The following is a 16,147-nucleotide window of genomic DNA, read 5'->3' as shown; positions in this document are numbered from 1 at the left end:
GGGGTTGGAGTCATTGTGGGGTGCAGGGAGGAGAGGACTTTGGGGAATTCTGTAAGAACTTGGTTTGTGATGTTTTGAGGGGATTGTGGGAATGCGAAACGCTATGGGGTACTCAGGGAAGGACTAAAGGTCCCATAAAGGGCAAAGGGAGAGGTAAAGATGGACTGAAAAAAGCAAGGGGAAATAGAAGGAAAAGGGGGTAAAAAGGGCTGTCCAAGTGTGAAGAGTTACCAGATCAGTGTGCCCGTCTGACTGAGCCCCATGCTTGACCTCTGCAGTTTAAGCTATACTCTTCTGAAAGCCGATTTCTCGCTACCCACTTTGTGGCTGTACTCTCTACTCTGAGCTCTCTACTCGTAAGTTTCCAGACAGACCAGAGATGATGAGCAGCATAAGAAACTTGAGGATGTGCAAAGAGGGTGAGCGGGACACTGAGCCTCAGGGGCTTGTGGGTCCAGGCATCATGAGCTGGACCAGCTCTGGGGCCAGCCACTGTGCAGGCTGTCCAGAAAAGCCCCGCGCTCCCCTTCACTAATGGGCTTCAATCTGGAGCAGCTGCAGAGAACAGGGTTCAGGCCATCTGTGTGAGCACCAGCAAAGGTCCTGCTTTTGGTGTGTGCTGGTTGGTGTGTCCTGCTGTGTGTGTGTGTACCCTCACACATGCCTACTGGGCATAAGTACTTGGCCTTGTACTGGCTGAACCCGAGGACAGGGAGCCACAACGTCCTCCCATCTATAAGGCTGGCACTGCAGGAATCCATCTGGATGCTGATGCCATCCAGATTTGAATGCCTCTAACACTATGAGCAAGCAGATTAGATTTTGTGCAAGGGAAATCCTGTTTTCATTTTGTTTCATTTATGATAGGGTTACGTGAAGGTCTGCAGGACCAGAATCTTTCCACATGGAAAACCAGAAGTGTGAGGAAAAAAAAAGAAGTTAAAGCCTGTGTAGCTACTTCAGGGGCTAGGGCAGGGGGGAGAAAAAGGTAAAATACTGAGTAGAAATAGATTTTCCTATTCTCAGATATAACGTTCTTAGGGACTCTTCTCTTTTGTGTTTTCCCATGTTTATTTCTCCTGCTATCTCCTATCAAGAGCAGCCTTTGAAGTTTATGCAATAATGCATCATTGAAAACTTCACAGGCATTTTTACACAGAGAAGTTATTAATTTATCTAATTCCTATGAGAAAGTAAGCATTTTCAACACTGTGTAAATACAGAGCTATTACTTTTTAATTGTTTCTTTTACCAAAAAAAATTAAATATATATATATAAAGAAATGCATCTGAAAAGGCCTCTTCAATAGACAAAAGAGACACCAGAGAAGCCTGCAGAAAGAGGAAGCAGAGTAGAAACTGCCATGAAAATCAGAGCACTGAGGGGTCTGGACAAACTAAGGAGAAGGAAATTGCATTCAGGAAAGCGGAAAACAGAACAAACTTTGAACATACCAAATTTGAAACTCAGAAATAGGTGGCAAAGAAAAGGTAAGATCATCTCCAAATCCACTCACAGAAACATATTTGAAATTTTGTGATCAGTTCTATTCTAAGATATTCACTGCAATGTGTAGATAAGCGAATAAGCAGCAAACCTGATGCAGAGCACCAACAATTTTTCGTGCTTCTTGGTAGACTGTCTCAGCGGTCCAGTGGCCATTGATGTTTTTGAGGGCTCTGGCCAGGCGGTTGTGCTCCCTCAGCCAGAGTGTGTGCATAGCTGCCAGAGATGTGACCTCGCTGGATCGGCTGTCCCCAGCCATAAAGCATTCGATCCTCTCACCTTCACTCGCGTTTGAGTCCTGTGCACAAGGTGATGGGATCCGGTCTGTAAAAGGCAGGTATTCCCGATGGTTATCATAATACTTAACGTTTACTCTAAGAAGGCCTTCTTTGCTTGTTAAATTCCTCAGTTTGTTTTCAACGGCAGGGGTACTGCCATAGACAGTAGAAGCATCAAGGAAAGAAGTTAAGCCATTGATCTGTTGCCTTGGATTTAGCGCTGATAGATTTCCAAAGAGAATACTATGATCTCCAGTGCCACACGCAGGAGATGAGCGGTAGAAGGGCAGGCAATCCGTCCCTGAAGTTAATGTGTCATTGATGGTCACCTGCATAAAAAAAGGCCATGTATTTTCTAAGCTGAAGGTAACAACTGTGGATGTTGAATTAAAGCTTGTGTAAATTTTTCCAACTTCTGTCTCAGTTTTCAGATCAGACCTCATCAACTGGAGTGACATATTCTAAACCTGGAGAGATTTTTTTTCCCTTTAGATTTAAGGAAAAAGATGATTTAACTCTTTTTAAGCAAAGACACAAATAAACCCCAAAATCTTTACTCTGTCACAGTAGCAAGCTACTGATGTAACCCCTTTTGCATAGACCTACACCTAAATTAGCCTGGCTTCACAATCAAAATTAATCATGAAATGTATCACAGTGAAGACGTGAACATCTGGTCAAATTATTGTTCTACTGAAAACCAAGTGAAACAGCAGGTTTACATGCATACATAAAAACGTAATGAAGAGTTTCAATGTCTGCAGCAGCATGCTGTAAAAGCTTTGTTTCCATATCTAAATTTAATCCAGTTTCCTAACTAACAAAGGCATATGTAATTATTCACTCTGCTTTCTGCCAGTCCCCCACAATCCTTCCCCCACATTATTTCACAGCGATAGCTGTCTTAGAAGAATTAAATTCTGACTGTCTTCACATAAAGCAAAGGCTGAACATAGCCTTTGACAAATGAAAGGCTTCCCAGTCCTTTATTGGTTTGACCCACACACAGCCGAGAGACCGAGATCAAATGGTGACCCAGTGTTTGTGTGGAGAGTCAGCGTTCATATAGTCTGAACCATCCTCTCACACAGTCTACTACTCCAAATATAGGTAAAGGGCATGGAGGAAACATGTGGGAATTATCAAATTGGATCTTGGGCTATAGGTAAGGGTCTTAGGGGAAAATAGAGCCCAAACCAGACAGCTAGAATTTTTGCCACAGGAGAGCACTGATAATGGTATGTGAATAACTTAACAGATGTGGGGAGGGCAGCAGAGATCTTGGAGGGGGATAGAAAGGAAGATGGAGAAAGGTTTTACTCACATTGTAGGATATTGAAAAGTAAAGCTCAGAACATCAATTCTGTTTCAAAGAATAGAGTTCATCACTAAAATAAAACTGCCAGGTTTCAAAATAACGAAAATCTATCTTTTCTGTGTAATGCACATTTGGCTTTATGAACTATGTTGTTCTGAAAAGCACATTATTTCCAAATTCTAACAGTACTGCATTGTGCACCAACAAGTAGCCATAGCAGCATATCAGTTTCAAGAATTTAAAAAAGATTAACCTCAAATAAAATGTTATAAAAATCATGGAGTCTGAGTTTCAGGGAATTTAATGCTGGGGTTTTCTTATCAATTCATCAATATGAAATAGGAACAGATAACACTTACTAAAGCTGATGAAATATCCCAGAAAAAAATAATCTTTGAACATTTGACTAAGAGAAAGTGAATGTTTTGTACAGACACCTGAGCTAACCCTTTATATTTGTATTCTATATTGTTGCTTTTCATTTTTGAAAACTCTTGGGCAGAAGATAGTGAATACTGTAGGTGTTATATAAAATGTTGTAATTTCTTCTTCATACTTCTAATAATGCACAGACCAGTGTGTGAAGATAAATTAGTCATTAAATTTGGGTTAAAAGTAACAAGGCAACTTTGGAAAGGAATTCAAGAGCTTAATATCATAACATCATTACCTCATTTATTATATCAAGTAAAATTTTCTTACTACTGATAACTCATGGCAGAAGGAGTTGATACCAGTAAAACATTTTACTTAAGAAAAGGTTTCATTCGGTTTTCAAGTTTTGCTTGGTAAAGAAATTCTACCAATATTTCTTTACTAGTTAGGCTTTAGCAAATCAAAGCAGGTTATTTTTGAAGAAAGTATACAATTTCTTTTTGTTTCTTTCACTGATTACTGAAATCAGTAATTTCTCTGCCTTGGGTTTTCTATTTAGTATTTGTCTCCATTATTAAGTCTCTTCTATTAGCATGGTTTCTTTTTCCCTTCAGCTGATAATGTAAGCAAGAAGCTCACCTCATACTACAAATACCTGAACTTGGCAGCCACAGCATTGTATGTGTTTGAGTTCTTCCTGCTTCTAGTTATCAGGAAAGCCTGGAAGAATTCAGGTATCACTGGGAAAAAAAAGTATGATCTGCCTTTAAGTTGTTAAACAGCGAGGCTCACAACAAAGCATATCAACGGTGAATGAAGTTCATACTGAATAATCTTTAGTTAACTGCCTCTGCAATTTCAGTTCAAACCATTCTGTGCCCCAGTGGAGAAAAACAGCAGTAACGAACATTAAGGGGCTGGCAGAACTGCATAATGCAGTCCTTTCTCTTTTCATGGGCTAAGTAGCGTGCAGCCAGCAGCTGAATGTGCAAATGAGAGGTTCCTTATGTTATTATCCAAATGACATAAAAAATAATCCAAGAGGGAAAAACAAGACCCTTTTCTGCTGAAATGGGTACAGAATCACATTTTGCTCCAAAACCAATGAAGAATATCCATATCATTTTTTAATCTGCCTTGCATAATTCTAGAAGAAAAAACCTCACGACAAATCCCTCTCTGGCCACGATAGTTTTCCTTAGTATAGCTGTACATGATTTAAACTGTTATTGTATATGCACGGTCAGACCTGTTTATGGTGAAATTCTTTTATATGTAGGAAAATGAAAGGGACCAATTGTTTCAGTGTATTACAATGTCTAAAGCGTTATTTCAGTTAAAGAAAAGTCTTTCTTATTGTGATTTTTTTTCTGTGGGAAATGACCTTGTAAAAGGATATTTGCTGTAGATTTAAAAGAAAACCTAGCTTACAGTCTATGAAAGTTTCCCGATAAGGAAAACATGAATGTTTATTGTGGACGTGAAACTTGGAGAAGAGCCAATGACCCCATCTGACAGTAGCTGCTACCTCTGAAACACAGAAGAAAAGGGTAGGGGCTCACTTTGCTGGTTGTTGAGCACACATCGACTGATCCATTTGTAGCTGAGGCAGTAACCTGTCATGTTGTGTGTCACATTTTGCAAAGCGCCTCACATTTCCGTGACTCTGTTTCTTTTCCACCTTTTTGTATTGGAACTACCTGTCTGCAAGCTTTTCAGGATTATATCTTACTATGTGTATGTGCCATGTCTAACTTATTGTCAGCAATGTAATTAATACTGAATAAAGTCAGTAGCTCTCCTATGAAAGTCTTTCTAATGTCTCATTATGTCTCAGCCCTAACCTGAAATAATCATTTGAGGAATGACAGGTTATCTCCACATCCCTGTTCCATTTGTCAGGCTACTGTAAAAGAAGCATAAACTAAAGCTACTGATTTTTTCTTCCCCCCTCCCCTCCCGTTTTTTCCTCCCACACTGTGGGATTCTAAAAAGATAAAGAAAAAGGATGTTCAGGCTCTACCAGAAGCTACAGGCTCAATGTGAGAATCACTGGCTGAAATTCTATAGCCTTTATTATGAAAATGTCCAAAATAGAAAATCATAATGGCTCCTGCTAACCTATGAATCATTTACCTATGCTTGTTATTAATATTAATGCACTACCGCAGCTTTCAATCCTTCATTGAGTTGCACTGACTCAGAAAATTTCCCAGGCAGCTGCCCTAAGCTGCACAGTCAGGAGCTCCCTTTCCCTGGTGAAACCCCCAGGGAGGGCGTGTAGCTGTAAGCACGGTTGTCCTTTTCCATGGGTAGATTGTCCCTTGGGTGCCGATGTTCTAGGAACATAGCAAGAGTGCAAACTGCTGCTTCTATGTTTACATTGTTGGATAATATGCTATTAATTTCACTGTCTTTGGAAACCAGCCACAGTTTCTTCATATACAAAATGAACATATAGAACTTAACTGTGGCTGCTTTCCAAGTATTTAATAGGTGGAGATTAGCTTTACTTAAGATTTCAGGAAGAAAATAATTTCTAGGGGAAAATAGCATTTTAATTCACTGTTCAAAAAATAATTCCTCTGGTCACACTAATAACTAGAAAATTCTTCCCTTCCCTCCCCCCTCCCCCCCCTTTCTTTTTTAATACAGTATCTATTTGCCTTTGACAAAAACAGTCACAAAATACTAGACATATGATAAAAACAAAAGAACAGCCATCTTTGTATCTATTCCTCTTTAAGCTGTGTACAACAGAACAATAAAAAAATTCACGGGATTGTGATCATATAATGAATCTACAAGTTTGGTAACATATCTAATAAGTTTCAGGGTTATGTCTGAATTTCTTTATCTGTTCCCCTCTGTGGCCATTCTGAGTGTCAGACACCAACTCCTAAAGGTAGCCATGGGTATGCCTTGACACAGTTCCCCTGCCAGGCTATACTGCTGAGCAGGAGCAGCTCCTAGGCTACACTCAGTGCTAGATTTAGCACCTGTACATGTAACTTGGCTTGAAGCGCATCCTTGAAACATGCTCTGTGATGAGTCTCTTCACAGTTTCAAGACAGAAATCCAAAATATGACCCTTGTTTAGAGCACAGAAAGATGCACTTGTAGGTCTATGCCATGGTAATCTGTGCAGCAGCTTCTTTCTCTCTGCACCATAATGCCACTGCCACATGAATAATGTCACCCTTGAAGTCCTTTTTAGACCTTCCCTTAAATTGCCTCCTTTCTAAGCAGATGGGATTCCTAGGCTTCAACTACTCAGGGTTCATTGATTAGACTTCTGTGGTCTCTGTGATCCACATTTGATTCGTTATGGGCAACAGTATGAGTCTGTTCTCAATTTTAAAATCTATTTAGTAATAAAAAAAACGGGTGTTTTGCACTTAAGGAACAATATTAATTGCACTGTTTCAAAGAATATGTCATAAACACAAAACATAAGCTTTTGAAGACTTTTGCAGTTTTCTATCTACAGCAAACTGACTTAAAAAATGGGAATCAATACACAGTCACATTGTGTCATATGGTGGAGACAGACTCCACCTCCTTCATCACACCATGTGAATCATTGCTGGTCTGGGACTGGACTCCTGTCCTAGCCTCTCCTGATAAGACTTTGGGAATGAGAACATTTCTAAAGCCATTACTTAACAGCATAAATAGTAAATAATTTCTTGCCCCAGATGGAAATTCGAGAGAAAACTAGAAATTTTTGTCAGAACTATGGAAGAATCGCTGTAATTAGGGCTGTTGTGGCTAAACCAGGTTAGTCAGACACTCAAACATGTGATACTTCAAATGTGTCCCGAGAGTGTGATTCTTTCAGAAGTCTGTGCTCTTTCTGAATGCTCTCAAGCTACGCTTCAAAACTTTTGAAAGTCCGTATCTCTGGGTGAGAGAGAATAAGTTTACCAGCCTGTGGTAAAATTGCATGCAGTCATTAATTTCACTTAGCCTTCCTTGTGTTTTAGATTCTCTCACCAAATGGAAGATGAGCCCTCTTTCAACACGAGACCTGATATGGTTCCCATTACAGTTAGCAAAATATTTTCCTTCATGTTTAATGGAAGTGGAATGAGGTGCTTAAGGCAAAAGGAAACTGTGGCATAGTTGTCAATTATGGTTTGTTGAGGGGAAGATAGTTTTCTATTCTGATGGAACTTATTCCCTACATTTGCTTCAGTGCATAGAGAAGCTGGTCAGTAGTCAAGTTCCAATCTTAAGGAAAGTGATTTAGGTTGCTCTGGGCAGAGTTGGAGGCATCAATCCAGGCACTGTAACGAGCACGAGGCTCTCGCAGTACAAGGAGAAGGACAGGCTGAGCTTTGAGAAACAAAAAAAGTGGTTTGACTTTGCTATGTAATTTTTTGAGTGAAAGAATGTCTATACTTTTAAATTAATCGGGCAAGAATACTGGATCCTATATTTGTACCAATTTATGTTTCTTCTAACCCTCTAACAAGCTTTGAATTCATGTTTTCCATCTACTCAAAGCAAAGAGGTGATGTATGTAAGTTTCAGCAACTCCCTAAAGATATTTTATACATACATTGAAAAGATAGGTCTCTTCAAAAGTTTGCATTAGCTGCTGGAAATATCTTTGCTTTCACTGAGTAAAGTTAAGATCCTTTCACTTTATCTGGCTGGCAATTTAAAAACAGAATTATTTATGACTATGTCCCTATTTTCCCCAATAGAACTCAAAACCTTGAAGCATGAGAACAATAACATTGGGGAGGGGGAGGAAGGGGAGGGACTGGTAAGGTTTCTCTGCAACATAAACCTGAGAGACAGGCATTTTTGATATTTGTACTAAGTACCTTAGCTATAGTTTGTTATCTCTACAAAACAATTTAAATATCCACCAATTTCATTTAATACTTGCATTGGGTTTCAATTTTTCTATCACTGCTCTAATGTTTCTGGATGATCTATCAATTTGCTTTATGATCAATGTATGTGTATCACTAATGTCTTTTACTTTACTCATCTATTTAGAGCCTAGAATTTCCCTTGAAGAAATTAATTCAGAATCTTACCTTTATTGGAAAACATGGATTTTGTTTTTCACATGTTGTCTGGCACTCCATTCCAGTTAGGAAGGCGGTTCTGCTTGTGCTCTGGGGGGTGAATGCAATGTCATGGTCTATGTACTGTCCCCACACCATAATAATATCAGAATACAGATTGTCTTCAGTAACAGCCTCATTAGATGCATGAATAATTTTTCTTGTCACTTCACGAACCTGGGAAGAGAACTAATTTACTTTGAGTGCCAAGTAGTATTTACTTCTCATAAAATGATAAAACACTGAAAAGCAGGGGAACAGCGATAAAAGCTAACTTTTTTTCCTTAGAATACTTTATGTTGTAGAGTACTTTTAATGGTTTCCTTAAAAACAAACACAAAACCACAACAAGAAAAAGCCCAGCCTCTGACAGACTCTTATTTGTGTTCAGGAGCTGAGATACTGCGTACACACAAGCAGACTCAAAGATGTTTCAGCCAAATTTTCCTATATATTTGCCAAATGAGCAGTGTATCTTTGATCTGTTCCTTTCCAGAGAATTTTGAAAACCACACATTTCTTTTAGACTGTCTAAAAATTTTCTATTTATTCTGTTTTCTGCTCCTGTAACAAATGGATTCTGTTTTCTGGGCAACCTCAAATCACTGTGGATACTCTGGGCTGCTGCGTACATAAACGGAGCAGCTTATGCAGCCCAGGAGACAAGCTAGGTTGCAAATACATAGTAGCTGAAAGCTCTGCTTCATTTTCACAGGCAGGAAGAAGCCAAAACACATTTCAGAGGCACTTCTGTGAAAGCCGCATAGAGATACTGATGCTCTGAGGGGGAACACATGGAGACATCTATGCTACATGTCCAGCCTAAACTAACAACCAAGCAAAAGCATCAGAGAAAAATCAGCAGTCAGTTTGTGATGATTAGGGTATCATTATTCTTCACAGATTCCTCCCTCATGCTGCAAAATATTCCCTCGCATACAGCAGCTGCCTTAGAAGTCAAGCAATTGAAAGGGCAGCACATAAAATAGTCACAGAGTCTGTAATAAATATAAGGGCTATATAATGAATGTATAAGGCAGGTGCAGTTAAATAGAATTGGTAAGGACAAGAGGCAACACGGGACTTGTTAGGAACATCAGGCTTTATACTGAAATAGTCAAGAGCAGAGATACACATCAGTCATCAGGAATACAAGGCCTTATATCAGTATTTTAATAGCTTCAGTGGCCACAAAGCACAAACTTTTTTCCTTGCAGTTAGTAAGATTTTCTTATCACTGTTAACTTGCACAACTACGCTGTGTTCTAGTATAGTAATCCTCACACTTATCCCTCCTGTTCACATTATCTGCATGTTGCTTTTAAAGGATATAATTGGATACCTAAAAGTACAAAAAGGACTGAATTATGTAAATGAGGAAAAACATCTATAGCACTAGTTTTATCCTATCTTTCTTCAAAATAAAGCAGAGAACCTTGCTGATGGTCAGATATGATCAGATTTGGTGCAGTCATGTAGTTTTGTTTTAGTTCTTTTTACTTTACAAGCATGTACCCTAATGAATTTAGAAAAAGGCAGTTTGTACCATCTACTGGAAATTTACCTGTGTAAATGTCAGGTTTTCATCTTTAAGCGCTAAATTGTGCAGCTTAGAGACAATGTTATTTAATTAATAACATGATTTGCAGGTGACATTAACACTTAATTCTCTTGCTCATCCTTATTAAACATACAGTTGTTAAAATAACAAGACTTTGAGTACATTAAAAGTCAGGTTTCAAAGCAATGATGACAAACCAGAAATAGTAAATCCAGCCCAAATCATTGCACGCTGCACTGGGGAATTTTTCACCCAGTCCTCTATGCCAATATTTTTTGTTCAAACTCTCCTCTAGAGCAGCTGTGCTATTTTTTAAGTATATGAGCTGCTAAAATCAATACATATTGCAATGCCTTCTTAGCTTGGTCTATCTAAAAAAGAAGTTATGATTTCACAGTAATACTTGTTCAGTTAAGGTATGCTAACCTAGGTATACATGTGTACCACACATACACATGGTAGCACCTCCATATGCTTTATGTTTCTTTAGTTAACACCCAACCCTGTTTTCCCCCTCCTGCTTCACTGAATCAAGGCACCATTATTTAAACAAAGAATCATAAAATCACTGTAAAGTCTAGGCTGGAAGGCAACTCTGGAGAGTTGCACTCATGGTGCAACTTTCTACTAAGAGCAGGGATTAGGTTATTCAGAGTCCCATCAAGCCAGATCTTGGTTATTTCTGATGAGAGATAATCCAGCAGCTTTCTAGGCAGCCTATTCTGACATTTAACTGTTCTCTGTGTGGTTTTTTTCTTGTATCAAGGCAAAATTTCCCCTGAAGCATTGTGACCACTGCCTCTTGCTGTGTCAGTGTGCACCCTTGTGAAGACCTCCCTCTTCTCCCTAACAGCCTCTTCAGCGTGGGAGGGCTGTGATTAGGTCCACCCGGGACCACCTTTTCTCTAGGCTGAGCAATCATCATCCTGGTTCTGCTGGCTGTTCTGCGCCTGGTGCAAGCCAAGCCAGGCACACGGCTGGCTGAAGCCCTGCCTGCTCTCCACCATGGTCCTTTTTGGTAGAGCTGCCCACCGGCCCTGGGCACTCAGTGCCCCCCTGCTCTGCTCCTTGGGTTCACCTCAGCCCAGGTGCAGGGGACCTCTCACTATCTGGCTGACTGAACTTATACTTTAGCAAAGCTAGTAGCCCTTTAACTGAGCTCAACACCTTCTTTTGCTGTTTGATTTGCTGATGCAAATGTAGATCTGTGGTGGCAGGTACAGTTATAGCCCAGTGTAAGTGTTTCAAGTGATCTTGTGGTGTGCTTTCTAACCAAGGGTAGCTGGACTCCATTGTATCGGACACTGGGATCCCATCCTCGAGGTTGGCTTAGTCCGTCTTCATACGCTGGTGGAAGCCACCTAGCCAAGGCAGTGTTGGATGCTCCCCATCTAGGATGATCCCTGGGAAAAGAAAAAAATAAAATCCAAAAACCAACAACAGCAGCAAAACAAAAGAAGCCCCCCCCCCCCGCTTCTGTATAATTCTGAATATAAAAAAATCATCAGCCACGAATCAAATAATCTTTGTAATAAGATGCCCATGTAACCATCTCTGAAAAGGCATCAAATACTTGTTTTCATGTACACTGGTGTCAGTCTGACTCAAAAGGAAAGATTAAATAACTAATGAAATATTACTATTTGACTTATGTTTATAATGTAAGTTTGACTTCTTTGAAATATATACCTCAACGGTGATTTCCTTATAATGTCCTCATTCCCCATAAAGTCAGATATATTTTTAAGTGCCTTTGCCAGCATTTTTGAAAAGATTTATTTAGAGCAATAGCTAGGAAAGCAAGATTTAGGAAATTATAAAGTAACCCTAGAATAAAGAAGAAGAAAGCTTAAAAGAAAAATGAATGCTAGTTATATAGAAGTAATCATTTAGCAAGATCCAAGGAGAAAAGACTGAGGAAAGGGGAATGATGGCTGAAGTTGCTGAGCTCCCTCTGGTTGCATCTATACTAATTAGTTGGGTAGAGCTTTGGGAGGGCCTACACACAAGCCCAAAGACTGGTATGCATTTAACTGTGTTCTTAAGTTGCTAACTCTAACTGCCATGTGGTTTTGGCTCAAGCCAGCTGGCATTTCTCTGAATGACACTTGGCTGGGCACACGGTAGGATTAGCGCACACCAATTAGTCATCCTGCAGCCCGCCTGTTTGGAAGAGGGAAAGGGAGTAAAAATCATAAAAGTCTAAGAATAAAAAGATGGCAAGTCAGGTCACACTTGATTTGAGAGCCAGGAAATGATTCCGGTGATTTTTTTTATTAGTATAGTCAGTGAGTCCTGGGCTTGACCCGATTGATTTTCCTCCTATTGTGAACATTTCTAATGCATTTTTCCTAACAGAATATTTTAGGGGGTTTTTTGTTCGCTTGTTTGGATTTTTTACATGGCCTGTTCAATATATTTCTTAATTGCCAAATACATAGAAATTAAAAAGAAGAAATGAAATTTTTGCAAGGTACCCAGTAGACCAAAATTGTAAAGTAAGCCACAAGGAACTAGAAATATTCCCAGACAGTTAGTAGAACTACATGGTGTTAAAACATACATTTATATGTCTAGTGGGACACTAAAGAGGGAACAATTATTTTATTAATACTTCATTGATCTGCGGCACACTGAAGTGGCTCAATTTGCCAAGCTATATGGTACAGTAATGCACTTAATTATCCACAATAATTCACACTTGAAGGTTGAAGTATGCTTTAATAAAGCATTCAAATTAGTTACAGTTGATTTGCCTTTATTGAAATTGCATAAAATACTGCACATAGTGTAGTGCTATTTCACTCAATTAAAAATAATGAAATGTTAATTCAACTGCTTAACCAGTGATTTTTCTCCTGATTGCTTTTATATTTTAGCAGATCACTGGAATGCTACTTTAGTAAAACCCTTCTCATATGCCTTTTTATTATTACATTAAACATGTTAATGTCTTGGAATCTTGCTTGAGTTAAAAAGGTTTTTATTCAGGGCAGCTGAAATAATGAGATTTTAGTACCATATAGCTTTATAGAGTAGTCAAACTTGATTACTACACATTCTGTTTATGGGAAGTGGGACTTTTCATTCACTTGTGAAATACTGGAATTGCACGATTTGGATTTTGTTTTGGCTCCCTTAGAAGAAACCTGGAGTTTTAAGATGCAGTTTGCTATCCAGATTTATGTCATTTGGATGTTTTTTTAATGCCCTGCCTAGTTTCAGGTAGAGCGAGCTATGTGAATGAATGCCATACAGCAATTTAATAATTGGATTTTGTTAGGGTTTACATCGCTCTGAACTACTAAACTGAACACTTAGCTTGTATTGAAGTGAAGCAGCTATCTTAAAGGAAACATCTCTAGTCAATGCTTTCAGTCAGGATTGCTCATTCTTTCCAGTAGGTAAGCCGTATTCATATCCCTCACTGACAGTATTAGAGCTTCAGACTAAGCTATTCAGACTATTGAGAGCAACCCTGTTGAGAAGGACTTGGGGGTTACCGATGGATGAAAAGCTGGACATGAGCTGGCAATGTGTGCTTGCAGCCCAGAAAGCCAACCTTATCCTGGCCTGCATCAAGTGTGGCCTGCAGGTCGAGGGAGGTGATTCTGCCCCTCTACTCCTCGCTGGTGAGATCCCACCCAGGGCACCGCATCCACCTCTGGAGCCCTCAGCCCAGGAAAGACATGGACCTGTTGGAGTGGGTTCAGAGGAGGGCCACAAAGATGATCAGAGGGATGGAGAACCTCTCCTATGAGGACAGGCTGAGAGAGTTGGGGTTGTTCAGCCTGGAGAAGAGAAGGCTCTGGGGAGACCAGGGAATACTTAAAGGGGGCCTACAGGAAAGATGGGGACAAACTTTTTAGCAAGGTCTGATACCGTTGGACAAGAGGTAATGGGTTTAAACTAAAAGATGGTAGATTTAGACTAGATAGAAGGAAGACATTTTTTACAACGAGGGTGATGAAACACTGGAAGAAGTTGCCCAGAGAGGTGGGAGATGTGCCGTCCCTGGCGGTCAGGTTGGATGGGGCTCTGAGGAAACTGATCTAGTTGAAGATGTCCCTGCTCATTGCAGGGGAGTTGGACTAGATGACCTTTAAATGTCCTTTCCAACCCAACACATTCTATGATTCTATGATCCTAAGCATCAGCTCCTTACCAGATGAAATAGTTAATGACACAGCAATGAAAAAGAAATGCTGCAGATAAAATTCCTCCTAGCTGTCCAAATATTAGGCATAAAAATATAATCTGGTTATCTAAGCCTTGCCCATTAAGCCAGAGAAACCGACAACTCCTGAGTGCCATCATGTCATTCCTATTAGGAACAGCCAAAGCTTCAACCTTGCAGTAGACATATAACTACCTCAGAAAGATAATATTAGGTGAGGTTAACTGCACTGTGAGATTCCATTCCTTTAGTACCTATAATTCCTTCACCTATGAATCCATATCACTGCACTAAACACTAAAAACTGAACAGATCAATGCTAGTCAGTTGGGATAAAAAATGGGGGAAAAAAAGCTATTTGGACATGCCTTGTCTCCCTTATTCTTCGTTAAAAAATAATGTTGTAAATTTATTTTGCTTACTGTCCACAGACATTTTTGCTTACCGTCAGGTAGAAAGAAAAGTAAAAGCTCTTGATATCTGTTACTAGGAAATGTGGTTAATGATATTGCTGGGAATGTCTGATGTCATGTTGATATTCTCCATATAAGGCCATGTTTATGTTATTCTGTTACACGTGTGTTCAGGGAAGTTCACACTAAACCAAAGTCAGTGCTGTGGACTTTTTAATCTACCTGGTTTGTCCCATATATGTGAACTGATTAAGTAAAACATCTGTAAAGAAATTCCATGCTCACTTTTTAATAGATTTAAATAGATTTTTCTTATAGGTAAACAAAGAATTTGACTATGAATTTTGTTTTTAAATTTCATCTATTAAATGCAGAAATGCAGCATTTACTGACCTACAGCACAGCTGCACATTCCTACAGAGTGACTAAAACTACAAATACAATGTAAGTCCCGATATGTTTTCTGCCTGAAAGTGGCAGCTGTAAAGCAAGAAAAAGTACAGACTGGTACATCATTTCATGTTTAAAGTCTTTGAAGCTGGCTTACATTGTAGAATACGTTGTTCACATTATTGTATAATGGGCTTTTTAAGCTGATGCATTTCAGTAAAGCTTGAGGTATTTCAAGAGGCTCACAAAGTTTTAGACTAAGTTAAGATCTGACTCACTGGTTTCAAAGTCTTTGGTTTTGGTTTTTTTGCTGCCTTGCACCTTTTACATATGTTTAGATCAAGGAGTCTAAAATATCACCAAGTCTGAGTGATGGGTTTAAAAATTGATTTGATGCAAGCATAAAACTATACGAAGTCCAACACAGTGACTAAAGATTAACCAGACTCAATGGATCACATTTACCCCACCCACCTTTAGAAATCAGACTGAAATGCCTAAACACATCCTAGTATTACCAGAGTCACTGAAGAGAAAAAGATGTTTTACCTTATCTACAGCAGAATATATTTCTCTCCATCTCTCGAGAGAAAGACTACAGCAGCCATGCCTGCAAATTAAGAGCATCAACCATGTGCCTATGTTCAGCTGCATGAATCTTGGCCAACGTGTTCAAGCCCTGATGGAGTTGTCAGTGCAAATGTTATACTAGCTGTTAGTTCAGATTCCAAGCAACTCTGCAAGTGCCTGGGGGAAATTATGGATATCTACATAGTTAGATTTATAACTTTGATGCATATAAGGTTGTGTCCTTTCAACTAAGAGTCTATCAGGCAGATTCCTTGCAAATGACTTGTGATGTAGAAAAACGGATTCATCTCATAAAATCAGACTGATTGAGTAGTAAAACTGCAGAATTTTACTGCTGTTCATTCACCACATTGCAGAGTGTCTTAACCTGTGCCACGCCAATGGCCTTCCATTTACAGTGCTGTAGCCCTTCACTTGTAACACTACAGTCTGCCTTGCAGTTTGTGACCTTAA

The 16,147-nt window shown here is 39.3% G+C and overlaps 1 protein-coding gene across 1 annotated transcript in view; it reads right to left on the bottom strand.

Moving 5' to 3' along the window:
* Positions 1 to 16,147, bottom strand: part of TPO (thyroid peroxidase) — a 46,032-nt gene that overhangs the window by 18,162 nt on the left and 11,723 nt on the right. The window contains 3 exon segments of the mRNA XM_074153634.1: positions 1,599 to 2,114; positions 8,533 to 8,739; positions 11,397 to 11,526. Coding sequence (XP_074009735.1) covers positions 1,599 to 2,114; positions 8,533 to 8,739; positions 11,397 to 11,526 — 853 coding nt within the window.

The sequence above is a fragment of the Numenius arquata genome, chromosome 9 (assembly GCF_964106895.1).
Source record: "Numenius arquata chromosome 9, bNumArq3.hap1.1, whole genome shotgun sequence".
Taxonomy (NCBI): domain Eukaryota; kingdom Metazoa; phylum Chordata; class Aves; order Charadriiformes; family Scolopacidae; genus Numenius; species Numenius arquata.
Note: the sequence above shows the minus strand (reverse complement) of the source record. Positions and strands in the feature narration are given on the sequence as shown.